Source organism: Akebia trifoliata, chromosome 5 (genome assembly GCF_017979445.1).
Source record: "Akebia trifoliata isolate Shusen 1 chromosome 5, ASM1797944v1, whole genome shotgun sequence".
In the NCBI taxonomy this organism is placed as follows: domain Eukaryota; kingdom Viridiplantae; phylum Streptophyta; class Magnoliopsida; order Ranunculales; family Lardizabalaceae; genus Akebia; species Akebia trifoliata.
The window spans coordinates 28,749,867-28,765,938 of record NC_141379.1 but is presented as its reverse complement, the minus strand read 5'-3'; the positions used below and the strand labels follow the sequence as shown (position 1 = coordinate 28,765,938).

The window sequence follows — 16,072 nt, the reverse complement described above, 5'->3', positions numbered from 1 at the left end:
TTTCGGGCTTGGGCTTCAAGAGGCAAAACAATATCAAAGGGGACCTTTTCTTTAAGGGAAGTGGGCTCAGCCCAAAGGATCAAGGCATGGAGCGAATTTTTTGTTGGGTATGTATATATTTTACTTATCATGGGTATCCCCACCCTTCGGGTGAGACTAATCCCACGGTCACACGTACCGTCCCCTCGAAAGTAGAGAGTCAATCAGACCCTGGAGGGTAGCCCCAAGGAATTCATAGCTTTGTGGGGTTTCAAACACTTGACCTACCCTTCCCGAGGAGCTTATCAAGGCTCGGCTTACCACTAAGCCAAACCCTTGGGGTTTTTTTTAGGGTATATATGTATTCTTTTGGGGAAACTTGCTTAGGGTTTTCTATTTTTGAGAAACATTTTTTCTCTACTTTGCGAAAAATCTGTATGGCTGTAATTCAAAAGAATATTGTGATTGGATTTTGTTTGGATTTGTGGACATAGGCACACTGCCAAATCACATAAATCTTTGTGTTTGTGTGCGATTTATTCTCATTGCTACTTAGTTTTTTCACAATGGTTTGATGTGGTGCCCTACTTAGCAATTCATTGTACGGCCAAAAACACGAAGTTGGGGAAAGTTAGAATGTAATTTTGATTTTTCATTCAAAAAATTTCTTAAACATTCAACTAAATTAATGATATAAAAAATTAATAAAAATAAAATTATGTTTTCTACTACAAATCACAAATTTTAAAACTTGTCCCAGTACTTGGCCACTTGGGTGAGTCATCCTAGCCTTGGAAGAATTGAGCACAATAATCGATATGAATCATCCACCACATTGACTCATCCAAGACCCAAGATGGCTTGCACAATATTATTATGAAAATATTGGCCGAGTATTACTTAGTTGATTTAACAAGTGTTTTTTTATATGAAATAATCAAGTTTTCAAATGTTTTATAAATCTATATATATATTGAAATAAAATAAAAAAGGATTTTGTGACTAAACTTTTATTAATCCATCCTATCATAGAAAAGTAATCATTTACATATATATTTTTTGATTGAATTTGGTTGAACCAAATTATATTTATTAAAAATATATATATTTTTACAACTAAATTGCCGTAATTTTTTCCTAAAAAATCAGGTATACTAATTGACACTAAATTATTATAAAATCTGGTTGGATAACCTATTCAGTTTTTATAATATTGCTCAAAATCCGTGATTAACAAAAATAAAATAATTTTTAAAAGAGAGAGAGAGAGAGAGGGGTTTAAGGCAAACCCCAACTAGAAACAACAAGAACCCAACAAAATACATCCCTGAGGTACATCTTCCCTTCCCTATCCTCCAAAAGGATGGAACAAAACTCATTATTGTGCATAAGAAAATTGTTACAATCCGTAGGTTAAGACTTAAACTTTCTGCTCCATTGACGCTAAGGGCAGATTTAAAGGGGGCACTTGCCCCCACAAGATTTTTCAAAATCTTTTAGGATTTATGAGTTATTACGACAGATAACAGCGACTGATAAAAAAAATCTGTCTCTATTGCCCCACGCAAAAAAATTCACTTTTGATTACCCTCACATGGCCAAAATCCTAGCTTCGCTCCTGATCGATATTTTTGGAGCATTGGTTTGGGTCTTAATAAAAATTAGTTTATCAGCCAATCTCTATAAACATGCAGAAATAAAAATAAAAATGTACTTGAAAGAAAAAATGAACGTTGGAATTTAAAGAGGAAGAACATGGCAGATTGGTAATTATGTTTTCACCTGATGATGATGAAGATGATGATGATGAGCCCACAGTGTTTGGCATGATATGTGAAGGCCCCACATGGCATGGTATATGGTGTACATCACATGAAAAATTAATTTCCCACAAGAGGGGACAAGTCATTATGTGGAACTACTGATATATAGAAATGCAGTGGAGTGGATGTTATTACTTAGTATTATGGGAGCTGTCACCTCAGTCTACACTCCCCCCACCAACATTATCATCATACTGTCCATGCCTTGCATTCATGAATAATATTTTCATTTATGGCAATATAAACCTCTACTTTTTTAAAAAAAAACCTTGAGAGGGAGATTCTATTAGCACACCAACTTTTACTTATTACACACCATTCATATTGAAATTAGCACATGTTGTTGGTGCGTTAATAGAAGCTCTCTAAAAGAAAATATAACACTCCAATTGTTTGGGGATGTGCTAAAGGCACCCCAATTATTACCTAGGGCAGCCAAACAATTGACCATTTTTTTGTTTCTCTCATATGGGTTACAAGTTTCGGAATGGGCTGATTTTTTATGAGGATGGTCTCCGAAACTTCTAACGCCCATCACAAGAAGTTCAAGAATCATGGATCGTTCATTTATTTTATTTATTTTTTGTAAACCGCTTTTGATGGGATTAGAAGTTTCGGAATGGGCAGATTTTTTATGAGATGATCTCCTCACCATAGAGATCATCCTCAACAAAAACTTTGGCTATGGAGTGGGGTGCCCTAGGTAGTAATTGGGGTGCCTTAACACTTCCCTTTGTTTCATTGGCCCTACAAAATGCAATAATGAGAAAAAGCTATCGGTGAGGGCCATATGCTTCACAAAGCCATGAATAAGAGATGGATCCAAAGCTCTTTAGCTGAGAGATGATATGATGTATCCTATTACACTTTTTTTTTCTTTTTTTTATGTTTTTTGTAGTGGACCATTTTCTAATACTATATTCCTCATAATCTAGATCAAATAACCTAGTTAATGTGTTATTACACATTAGGGATTTGATATCATTATCAATAACTTTTCTCCAAAATGAAGCATGAGATGAGGTCATTGCCTCGTTAAATGTTCGAAGGTCATCTTCTACCAAATATATATATGAGAAAATTGACCACAATTAGTTGAGGGCCTTATTCAGATTAATTTTCCTAGGTTAATACTCTTCTATGTCGAACGAGTCCCTTTGATTCTCAAGAATAATTCTAGACTGATTTTATTTAGTTTAAGGTATTTTCTTTAGTGAAAATATCTTCAAAGAATTCAGTATTGTTAAACTCCATTACAGAGTTTTCTTGATTAAATTTTACAAAAAAAAAAAAAAAAAAATTAATCACTAAAAATTTATATGCACTTTTATTGAGATAATCTATGGTTTTAGGATCAACTTTTATTTTTCAGTGGCTGGGTATTGACTGTGGTCTTTTATAAAAGATTAATAAAATGACTCCCAAAATAAATAAATAAAATACCCTATATCTCAAAATTACACTTTTTTTTATGGTAAGCTGGACTTGAATCCATGACCTCAAAATTGTTTTGCAATGTGTCAAACAACTGAGTTATGGGTCTAGATATTTTACCCTATTTTATCTAGTTTGCCCCCAATATCTCATCTGTCCAATGGCTAGGTTTCCAAGAGAGAAAACTATAAAATTTATGTGGAGAGTGGAAGTCCCACACTCATCTACTAGAACCCAAGAAGCCAATAGTTTTTGCTCTCGGAAGGGTCAAAAGTTGAGGACATTTTTGTCATTTTGTTAAACCTCACATAGAAGACCACAGTCAAGTGATACATCATCAGTTTCAAAACCAATGTGGGTATCTCAAATAAACAACAAAAACTAATAGGATATCTCACATTTACCCTCATCACATATAGTTGAAGACAACAATCCTACTTAGTAAGAATGGCTTAGACTACAAACATTTATAGTTCATTTCAGTTAATAATACAACAACAACTTCACTATCAAAATATAATTAACAATTAAGCTTCCCTTCTTAAGATATAACAGTGTGAGAGAAACAAATGAGATATCAAACAGACTCAAAAGAGAGCTTAAAAGGGTGTACCTATTTCACTCCTTGTCTCAGTTGGGCTATAAAGAGCAGATCTGTTCCTTGGTCTATTCTCCTCCAATTGCTTCACCACCTCAGCCATATCAGGTCTAACAGACGCAACCGGTGCACAACATCCCATCGCAAGCTTCAATGCTTGAACCAACCCATCTTCCATGGGACTCCTTATTCCCTTCAACAACCCAACATCAAACACTTCCATAGTCGTCTCCTCTAAAACCGCCACTTTTACTATCGACGGCAAATCCCTACATTCCCCACTTCTCCCATCTTTACCCGGCTTCTTCCCCATTAATATCTCCAACAAAAGTATTCCAAAGGCGTAAACATCGGTCCTTGAATTGCATTTTTTCATCTTTTGTAGTTCCGGAGCTTTGTACCCGTCGGTCTTCGCGATAGATATAATCTCGTCGGTGACAGCGGGAACCATTAGTTTGTCGAGCCCAAACTCGGTTAGCCGGGCCACGAAAAACTCATCCACTATGATATTTTTCGATCTCAGATTCCCATGGGTTATGGGTGTTTCAAGTCCTGTGTGTAAGTATGCTAGTCCTCTAGCAACACATAACGCGATCTTGTGACACCGAGCCCAGTTCAACATTGGCTTGCCTGACCTTGTATCTGAAGACCACGACACGTTATAATCAAACGGGAGATAGAAATGTAAGATATTTAAATCAGCAGATTCAGCCAATAAGAATATTTTACTTCATTGATTAATGGTTGATATAATTATTTAATGTTGGTCCAATATGTTTAAGATAATCGTGGATAGAGTTGGCCAAAGAAACCCTAAAATTTGGTATCAAAGTACAGAATAAGACCTTGTCATTGGATCAAATCTAGATCATGCGGGTTATTTACATGGAAATCAATGAACACACAAATAGTATGGATCTATTATTAGACCAATTAATGGGATTCAGGATCGAGATTATTGGTATTCATCACGTCTATGTTGATTGATTTCAGATATTAGGGTTAAATAATTGGATTCAAATAAATAAATAAATAACCAACAGAGTTTTTTATCAATTGTTTCTAGTCCTAAATTCATGCATACATTAAAGATCAGATTAAGACCTGAAATTCATCATGTTTCGAAGGATTGATTGATATGCAATTTGGAAATCAATCAAACCCTGTGTATTTTGTGCTCATCAAAAGGCCTAAAATAGAATCACAAGGACGCACAATACATCACCTGATACAACCAACGTGGACTTTCGATCTAGGTACAATTGGGCCCATGGGGACCACAAGTGGCACGAGAAACAATAAAAAAAATTGAGATCAGGTTCAGCACATGTATGCTAAACCTCATCCACTGGTCCAGTCCATATGGACCAGACAAAACCGAATCCATTATTGGTCTTGGGCTGGTCCTTGCATAAGCCGAACCCAATGCCTGATGTGAGTAATCTGGTTTGGTGCATGCATAGGACCGAACCCAAAGGTTCATGATTAAGTGATTTGGACATTTAATGGGCCTTCCATATGCAAACCGGCCCATGTAATGGTCTTATGGGTTTAAAATATCCATCAAGGTCAATGAAAGATAATGAAAGTGCAACAAAAAAAAAAGGATAATGAAAGTGCAACCCAAAAAAAAAAAAAGGATAATGAAAGTGCAACCCAAAAAAAAAAGGATAATGAAAGAGCAACCAAAAGGGAATGTTTCTAAACATGAAGGATCAATGTTTGCAATTTTTGGTAGTGGTTTATAAAAGACAGGTTTCGTAAACTACTATTGGATGTCAACTTTGATTCATCTATGTTTCTTCGATGCAAAATGTTCTATGAAAACTATATTTCATGCCATGCACAAGAAACTGACACATCCCTAAGACAGTCTTCAACCATTAGTTAAGGACAAAGTCTAGCGACCTCTAGACTTATCTTATTTCCACAATTGTGTCAATTGTGAGTTTGTGACAAAATAACAAAGAAAACGCAGAAATTAGATGCCACCAAGAATTCTGGTTTTTTACAACTCATAAATGTAGTATCCACAACCCTTTTTCCTAATACTAAAGGTGGTTGACGTTTCTTCATCTCCTTTAAACGAAGTCTTAAGGAATGCTCAGGTGAGGGCGGGGGTTTTGATCCTAGGTTCATGTTATCGGCACTCATAGAGTTTATGAATTACTCTAATTGCGAACCCTCTAAAGTTTTGGTGTTGTCACAGTAAAAGTTTGTTTTTAATGAGATCAGTAACTCGGGTGAGGCAGGTTTTTATCCCAAGCCTATGGTATTAACACCAACAGACTCTACCAACTACAATAGTTGGCACCTTCGAGAACATGGAATTGTTCCTAAATAAACTACTCCCAAAAATCCATAAAGGAACAACGTATCTGAAAAACTAAACAAAACTTATCAGATTTATTGGGTATCCAGAAAGATTGAAGGGTTTTGAGCTAATTTTAGCCTTGGTAGCATGTCATGATTTGAAATTGCACCAAATGGATGCGAAGAAAATGTTCCTAAATGGAAAGATTGACGACAAGACCTTACATGTAACAACCAGAAGAATTTCATATCGAAGAAAAGGAAGACTTGTCCACAAGTTTTTTGATGATGTGATGGTCATCTAGGGGTGCAACTGGTCTAGTTCAAACCGAGAACTGATAGCTTTGTTGGGTTTGGTTTGGTTTGGTTGGGTTTGGAACAAGTTGCGGTTTGGTTCCGGGTTAAGAAAATGGAGAACCAATCAATTTGGTTCGGTTCTCGGATCAAGCTTGTAAAGAACCGAACCAAACTGAGAACCGAATCCTTGAAGTAATAAATAGATATATATATATATATATATATGTATTATGAATTATTTTAGGAGTTAGGACATAGATTAAAGATTTTATTATGGATAAACTAATGACTTTTTATGCATAGATTAAGATTTATTGTATAAAATCTTATGTTTATTATATGTTTGTTTTTTCCATTAAAAATATGTTACTTCTAATTTTAATTTATAGAATATTGGCAACCTATAGAACCGAACCAAACCAAACCAAACCAACAGTTCATTTGGGTCGGTTTGGTTCCAATGACATTTTAGTTCGGTTTTGGTTCTAATTTAGTGGAACCGACCTATGTTGGTTTGGTTCCAATTTCAAACCAAACCAAGTTGCAACCCTAGTTTTCATGGTTTAAAATATCGGAATGTATTGGTCGATACATATTGGTATCAGCCAAGACCGATACAAAACATTGACCCCGAAATATTGAACGTTTTAGGAATGTATGGGTTTGTAACGAATGCATCGGATGACACCATATCGGTTTTTTTCATTAACCGAAACATTCAATCGATACAATATTTTAAACCATGATGGCTTTGAGGAAAAAACACAAGGATTGTTGTATATACCTCAAGGTCAGTGGAAGCAGTCATGTCATACGGTTATTGTATGTGGAGGTCATAATTCTTGCTAGCAACATGTCTGCCACTTGCAACAAGATACTAAATATTTTCCATCAAAAAGATTGACAATGAAGGATAATGGGAGACACAACATATCTTCAAGGGATCAATATTGTTATGAGATGTCTAGTATTCCTTTGTTGGGCTTGGGCTTCAAGAGGCTAATTCAGAATTTTTTTTTTTTTTTTTAAGGCTTATTTTGCACCTTAGGGGCACAGCCCGAATGGCTGGGGCCCGGAGACGGAGGAAAAACTTATGCCATTGATATAACTCGAGACAGATAAACTATGTAATGAAGCCGAACTCGTCTCCATTCCACTAAACTAAGTGGGTTCCTCCTTCTGAGAATTATTGGTGTCAATTTAAATGGAGGTGGCATTATAAAGAGATCAATAGCATACAATCTTGATTTTATCGTTGCCGTGATGAGGTTCTAAGCACCTATCAGTATGCTTTCATGGACTTATTTACACATAAGTCGGGAAGAAAAACATTATAGATAAGACATTACACATAAAGAATTCATAAAAGAGACTGAGCAATAAAACTTACCATGTAGAAGATCATGTAGATTTTTATTGGGGAAATAGTCATAAATGAGAAGCTTCTCCCCTCTCTGTCCCTGATAGAAAGCTCGAAGTGGAACCAAATTATCGTGTCGAACTCTTCCAAGCTGCCTTATTACAGGCAAACATGAACTTCTATCCTTACAAGTACCTTCTCTCAATAACCTAAGAGCAATGGTTCCCCCATCCGCGAGCTTCGCCTTATAAACCGTTCCGTAGCTCGTTTTCTCCATAACCTGACCTGTAGCATTCAACACATCCTCTAACGTCAAATGCTCGGCCCCTTGAAACAAAATAAGCTTCCCTTCACCCCCACCACTAACACCCACACCACCAACATTACAATTTTCTTCTTCACCTTCCTCGATGTCATCCTCATTTATTCCCCTATTCTTTCTCTTCTTCCCTTGCACATACCCAATCAACAATGAAGCCAAAACAACGACACCCGTCATCAAACCAATCACAATAGCTGCAATTGTACCAGAGCTCAAACCAGAGTTTCTTCCCTTACATTTCCCCAAAGGAGCACCACAAAGCCCAGGACTATTTCCTTCGAAAACCTCGGCGCCAAACTTTGATTCACCAAAAACTGGTAGCACCCCACTAAAATTATTGTAAGAAAGATTCAATTTTTCAAGGTCTAATCCATTTAAACTCTCAGGGATCGAACCCGAAAACAGATTATTACCAAGATCAAGCTCTTTCAGACCATGAAACCTAGATATAAATTCAGGAAAATTCCCTTGAAATCTATTATCACTTAAATCCAAAATCTCCAAATTCTTACAAGCTGAGTAATTGGGTAATGCAGGTTCGGGAAGAGAACCGAAAAGTTGGTTTCTTTGAAGCCGAAGGGAAACAAGTTTATCACAGAGATTCCATATTGAAGGAGGGAAAGACCCATTGAAGGAATTGCTACTTAAATCAACATCAGACAGAGAAGCAGAGTAACCAATCTCAAGAGGGATTGAACCCTTTAAATAGTTGACACCAAGATAGAGACTTTTTAAGGAAGAAAGCTCACCTATTTCTCTTGGGATTTCTCCTGAGAGACCAGCATCTGGAAGTTGAAGAGAGAGAAGTTGGAGAGATGGGTCTTTGTATAGTGAAAGATTGGTTCTTTGAGGTGAAGAAAGATCATCACAGTGAAGAGTTGAACCATTAGAGAAAGCCCATAAGAGTCCTCTCCATTGACATAGAGGACTAGATATGTTCCATGAAGAAAGTACTAGATTCTCTGAGGTTCCTTGTAGAGAGAACTTTATCTTTCCCAAGAGAAGCTCGACATCTGAAGAAGATGTCTTGGAAAGCTGAGTAGAAGCAGAAGTAGACAAGAAGAAGAAGAAGAAGAAGAAGAAGAAGAAGAAAATGGAGAAAGAGTAAAGTTGCAGAGAAGCCATGGAAACAGAGAGAGAGAAGGTGGTGTGTGAGTGTGTGAGTGTTTTGTTTTGGGGCTTGGACGGGTCTTTTGGAAAAAGCAGAGAACTTTGTTGACTGTGTAACATTTTAGTCCAACAGCCCTCTCTCTAGTCTCTCTCTCAACTAATTATTATATGAACATTGATTCTGTAGATTCTGTGGTATTATAATATGATACCACGTCAAAAAAGTGGAAAATCATCTCATGTGCTCTTCTTCATATTTTAGATATTTTATAACTTTATATTGCCACATCAGAATTTTTTATAATATGATAATATTATTATAAAATTATAAAATTTGTATTTCCACAAAAAAAAATTCTTTATAACACCCCCCCCCAAAGATAAATTAAATAATTTAGGAACATTGGGATAACCTTTTTCTATTTATTTTTTTTTAATTTCTGACTGCCCATCCGTGTGGCATCAAAAGCATGATCAAACGTTAGAGTGATGTAGATCACAAAATTTTAAGAACATTCATAAAAATTAAAATAATATTATTTTTTATTATTAAATTTTTAAATTTAAAATATCAATGATTATTTATTTTACAAAGCCTTTAATCAAATCAAAAAAGAATTTTTTTTAATTTTTATTTTCATATATAATTTATATCGTGAAATCTAAACGACTGAGATATTATTTGGCAAACATAAAATCCATTACAGCACTTAGTAAGATGAAAATACAAAATGTAAGGTAGGTTAAGAAAAGTCATGGTTGACATAAAAACTTTAACACTAGAAGAAAGAGTTCATGCCAAACAGAGGAGGAATCCAAAAATACCATTAGAAAGAGAAGAAGAACGGGTATATATATACAGAGAGTGAGAGAGAGAGAAGAATAGAGAGTTATCGAGAGGAATTAGGAGAAAATCCTATAAATTGTTGAAAAAGAGATCGTGGGAGAGGGGATAAAGATCATTAGAATATATATTTTCCATTAAAATTAGTGTACAATAAGATAAATTTTACTGGTAATAAGAGTTCTCTAAAATTAAATAAGGTATTTGAGTGTGGAAAAAAAAAAATCCATTTGCACACTTTACTCTTCTTATTCTCCCATACAAATTAGAGATTCTCCTCTTCAAGAACAAAATGATAAATCAATACAAATTAATTTACTTGTTATCCACCTAACAATCTTCCTATTAAGAATTTCTACGAGATCGATAATTGACACTATAAAAGTTGCATGGTTAATCTTTAATGCCAACAAACCAATAAAATCACAAGCACTATTTTCAAATGTAGGGGTGGCATGCAAAAGCATAACTTCGATATTTAAGACATTGCACCAGGGGTGAATTTATAGTGGGGGCACTTGCGCCCACAAGAATTTTCAAAGTACATTGATCGGTGAACTATTGCGATAGATTTAGCGATAGATAAAAAAATTTGTCACTATTGCTCCCATAAATATTTTTTCACTCTTAGTTGCCCCCAAAATTTCTTTTTTTTTTCACTCTTGGTTCTCTTCACATGAGCAAAATTCTAGCACCGCCCTGCATTGCACATGCCTTTGGACTAGTCCTTGGACAAGACCTTGGCCTATGGATTAGGCGAAGCCCAGATACGATCTCGATCCCTGTCTACTGAGATACCTAATCATAAAAAAAAGAGAGAGAACTCAACAATCAATGTGTAAGCGAAAACTGATAAATAGTGATTTAAAAGTGAATTTAATTAGTGAGTAAGAAAATTAATTTAAGATTTTAAATGGTATGCATATATCCAATGTTGGTGTGTGATACATAACTTTACTAATTATTGTCTTTTAATAAGAAAAAAAAAAGTTGAAATGAGGTTCATATTATAATAAACTAGTGCCGTAAGCACAAAATTATTTTTTCTTTAAAGAATTATAGATATTTATTTATATTATGGGAAGCATGAAATAAAGTGCGGTGTGTTTCGCACGCCCAGGGCAGGCAGTGCGCTCTCTCTCCTTTGGGAATCGTTGAGGTGAGAGCGTGAGACGCCACCGCTTCTTGTCTCTCTTTCTGAAAAAGATAAAAAAGTACAGCGTCAAACTACGTTTCACACTAATCATCAAACGTACTATTGAGATGGAAAGTTATAAATAGAGATTCGCAAGATGAATCATCTCTAACGAATCTCTATGAAATCCTTTTTTTTTTAATTTCATCTCAGCCGTCATTTGATGAATTGTGCCAAACGTAGTGTGAGAATTTAAAAATCTTTCTAATAATAAAGCAAAAGAAAATTTGTGAATAATGTTCCCTTTGATCCTGACCATCTATTTTTTTTTTTATCTGGATCTCCACTCAAAAAAAAGTATAGATCCATTGCTCCTACGTATCCAAAAAATTAGATTCTCGAGTTGACTCAAAAGAGTCAATGTCTATTAAATTTATGAGTCGGGCTGGAGTAACATTGAAATGTACATCGTGCGGGATATTTCTGACGTGTATGTAAGTTAGAATCATAGATTTTTTCATCGAGATACGAATAAGATCTAGATGAAAAACATCTATGATTCTGACACACATCCACGTCAAAAATGTCTTGCCCGATACACATTTTAATGTTAGTTCAACATTATCCTAAAATTATTAGTTACCCAAGAAATATTTTTATATTTTAAATTTAGAATTATATTAATTTCTCAAAGAAGAACATTAAATATACATGTAAGTAGGACTAATATCTAGTCCGACTCAACAATTTTTTGGAGTAGACCCAACAGAGTGCCTGAGTTGACTCAAACTATAGGTTTAAGTGAATTGTAATATCTATTTATTTATTTGAGGTGCCCTCCAGGTTTGAAAATCTAATGGATAACACATCCCCTTTGACCATATTTGAAGACCAAACAACCCTCATTTTATATCTCTTGTCAAAAAAATAAAAAAACCATAGAGAGATTCCATTAATAATTAACACACCAATCTATGCAGAAACAGCCGTTTAATTTCGAAAGATATAAGTAAAAGTTGGTGTGCCAATAGAATTCCTCTTATTTTATTTCTAAAACCCCACAACAGCCATAAAGTAGAGAGAGTGCCTGAAGATTTGATGGTTAATCATTATATAATTTCAATCCTAGGATTCAAAGAGACTGGAAAAAAGAACTCAAACCAGTTGTCTACTACTAGATTTTGATGCCACTCATGCCTTAGGGTTCATAATTTTTGGTCTATTTTGAGATATTTTATTTATTAATTTTAACTTTTATAAAATTCGGCTTATTTGATGGAGGAAAATATAGTTCACTTTAGTTCTATATAATAGTGTAATATAGGTTATGACGCATTCCAACGGTACATACTTTGATGCATCAATAAAAATAAGGATTGAATCAAATTAATTTAAAATTAGAGAGTTGTTATGGTCACGCAAAGTTTTACTAAGACCACAACAACTGTGTGCAATTTTTTTGGTGATTTTTGTTATATAAGAATTGGTGTGGTATTAGTAAAAGTTGGTGTGGTAATAGTAGTTCTCTAAATTTAATAGATGGTATTTTTATTTAGAGTCGTGTTGGAGTGACCTCAAGGTAAACCTCACATCGCACTTCTTGACGTAAAAGTGAATAGGAACCATAGATGCTTTTCATCATATATGATTCCTATTTACTTTCACGTCAAGAAGTACAATATGAGATTTTAGTTTGAGGTCACTTCAGCATTATCTAATCAATACAAGAAAATAATACAATTTTGATATTCAACACCAGGGCTAGGGTTTTTTTTTTAAGTTTAACACTTGTAGTATTAGAAATTTTATGTTTTTTTTGCTCTTTTTTTTTTTTTAGAACAAATGTAAAACTTATTAGGTCGTGTTTTGGTAGCCACTCTATGTTTATATATGGTATATTATGGGTTGCATTTTAATTTTTATTTTACCTTAGTTTTATGAACTAAAAAGTGAAGATGATGACTTCTAGCAAAGGGTGAAAAAGAGTTTTTGAAAATAAATTTAGGATTTCTAATAAAAGGGTTTTGATCTTTTTGAAAATTTTCGATAATAAACTCAAAACTTACAATAATCAAATCAAATTCAATCAAGGCAATCGTCTCTGAGAGCTACAATATTGAATAGATAGGTTTAAAACGTAGGTTTGTGATTGGAGATGATTTAGATACAAAATATTTGAGACATACCTTTGTTTTTAAATCGAAGGTATATTTCTTAATCCCAGACTTCTCAAAGAAACTAATAAAAAATTATCTAAATACTCATCTTGAACCTCTAGATTTAAAAAAGAAAAAAAAAAAAGAAAAAAAAAATCGTCATATTCAAGCTTAAAACTCTTTCTCCTTCAACATTCAAGCCCCAAAAGAACAAGATGAATTTTTTTTTACTTTTTAACAAGTGGTAAAAGATAAGGGTATTTAGGTCATTTCATTAATATTCTACCGTAAACCGCGGTCAATTGGTATCTCATATCAATATCACCTTCTCGTGAGATGTGATGTGATAGGGGGGGTATCGCTCTTGGTGCATCTTGGAAGCAACATCAACTTTTGTCAGCAAAATCGTCTGATGATCACGACAAAGATTGTGGGCCCACTCTTGAGTGGGGTATGGTCTAAACGTGGACGGCTGTAGAAGAATAATTAGTAGTTGAGATGTAAAATAGTCACTTTCAACGGATCAAAAAGGACAGTACTAAGAGATATATTGTCGGATGGGCCCCCACTAAGATATCATTATTTATATAACAAAAACATCCAATTCGATGTCCAGGACCAATAGATCTCATTATTTATCAAAAATGCCATAAAAATAGTCATCCTAAAGAAAGTTTGCAGATATGGTTCTACTCTGAGAAAAATTAACCTTTTTTTTTTAAATATATTTGATTTGATGTACAGTGGTCCATAAACCTTGATCATATATGTAGTCCATCCTTTACATGACAATGGCCAATTATGTTTTTAAAGTGATGATATTGATATATGCCCCGTTTTTTTGGTGAATATTGAGATACATCCTTGTCTTTTAAAATTGATAACATGCTCCCTTGACCTTGGTCTTTTTTCATAGAATAATGAAAAAAATGACCACAATGTCCTCCTCCTTATTATCACCATTACAACCTTTATTATTCATCCTCATCGTCATCATCACCACCATCTTCATCGTCATTAACATTTAGACGAATCAATCCATTTAAATTGATTTAAATTTATTTAATAAAATATATTTCTATTAAATAGTTATAAATAAAAAAAATTATTTTATTATTATAAGGTGGATTGGCAAATGCTAAGTTATTAAATATTAAACAAATAACCACCATTTAATCATTAAATAATGATTATTTATATCTAAAAATAAAACAATATCTCAAAATTTTGCTAAACGATTCACATTGACCATCTCTCGCTTGATTATTCCATTATTCTGTTAAGGTTTCTTATTTAACAATGTTTATCCATTGATTCTTAAGAGGTTGACTGTAACATCAACCAACTTCTCATCATCAAAACGAACTTCCACAATAACAACTTTTCCATATAACATGTAAAACTGAAAAAGTTACCTCTGTTTTTCCATTAAACCACATTAGAATAAAATGCTTCTTTCGGTACTTGAGGTTGTCTGGTTTACAAATTCTATTGCCATGCAAAGCTCCATGGGTGATTTTTCTCTTGCTGCAACAACAACAAAGAAATTCTGATTGAAGTTTAGTGAAAAAGAGTAGGAATTGCATGATGTAACCAAAGCATCAGCCCAAAACCAAAGACTAACTTTTAATAATCTAATTCCTAATAATTGATCACCTGAAAAAAAAAAAAAAATCATCTCTTTGATCTTTCATAAACTAAAGCAAGAGAGGGAACCTATAAGTAGCTCTAATAGGTGATGAAATAAGAGAGGGTCCATTGGAAGTAGCGAACTGAATTTGCATACAAAGCAACAAGAGTATTCAGCCCAAGAATGAATGGAATGGTGGGAATAATGAAACAAGAATCAGGTGTCCAGTCGTACACGGTTGGGACATGGCACAGATGAGAAAAAAGGGTCAATTCCAAGATATCCACGCAACAACAGGAAAGAAAGCATGAGAAGGTTCGAAAGATTTGCATCTATTTCAATGAATTTGATTAATGGAATATGTTGTGGAAAGAAACTACGATGGCAATTGAAATAATAAGCTAAGAGCAAAAATCATCTACATTGAAAAATTAAATGTTCAACTCAAGCACAATGATGAACAAAACAACATCCAATGAGGCTTGTCTGTTTCTTTATGAAGAGAAGCTCGGTGTAGCTGTAAGTAAACAACTTAGATATGCAAGACAAACTACATGCTACTTGCTACAGGATTACTCTTCATGAGATTTTAACTAGGTAAAGGAAATGGTAACATGTTTGAGAAAGTGCAAGTTCTTGTACCTTGCTTGATGAATCAGGTTGAAAACGAATCTCTGAAAAAATGTTGAACTGATTTTGGTAGGAGAGCACCAAAATCTCTCTTTAAGTCAGTCCACGATCTGCGGTAATGTCCTCTTTCCTGGTCTGAATTTGGTTGGTAAATAAGCTAAATTTCCATTATCATTTCTCACTGCAATTTTTGCCAACATAATATCATTCATACGATGCAAACAACACATCAGGAAGAAAAAAAAGTACGAAAGTTTGTTCAACGTTTTCGATTTACTAGAAAAAGTTTAAACACACACACATATATGAATGGTACAACTCTCCTGATAAAAAGTCCAATGTTTTGCTAGTCATCTACAAAACAGTGTTTAGCTCAACACGGTAAAGAAGGAATTCTTCTCTTCTTTGATGAAATAGGGGGCCTGCACAAAATAAAAAAGT

At 34.2% G+C, this 16,072-nt stretch overlaps 1 protein-coding gene across 1 annotated transcript; it reads right to left on the bottom strand.

The window, feature by feature from the left end:
• Positions 1 to 3,604: 3,604 nt before the first annotated feature.
• Positions 3,605 to 9,372, bottom strand: TMKL1 (transmembrane kinase-like 1). Its single transcript, XM_086443488.1, has 2 exons — positions 7,835 to 9,372; positions 3,605 to 4,476 (listed from the first exon to the last, which is right to left on the bottom strand). Exons 1-2 carry the CDS (start codon positions 9,354 to 9,356, stop codon positions 3,836 to 3,838), a joined length of 2,163 nt encoding a protein of 720 aa, XP_086299614.1. The 5' UTR covers positions 9,357 to 9,372; the 3' UTR covers positions 3,605 to 3,835.
• Between the last annotated feature and the right edge of the window lie 6,700 nt (positions 9,373 to 16,072).

Excerpts from the sequence above, each read along its gene's own strand:
- TMKL1 (XM_086443488.1), bottom strand. The coding sequence starts at position 9,356 with ATGTTACACAGTCAACAAAGTTCTCTGCTTTTTCCAAAAGACCCGTCC. Across the intron at positions 4,477-7,834 it reads TCTACATGATCTTCTACATG|ATACAAGGTCAGGCAAGCCA; the intron begins GTAAGTTTTATT and ends CGTGGTCTTCAG.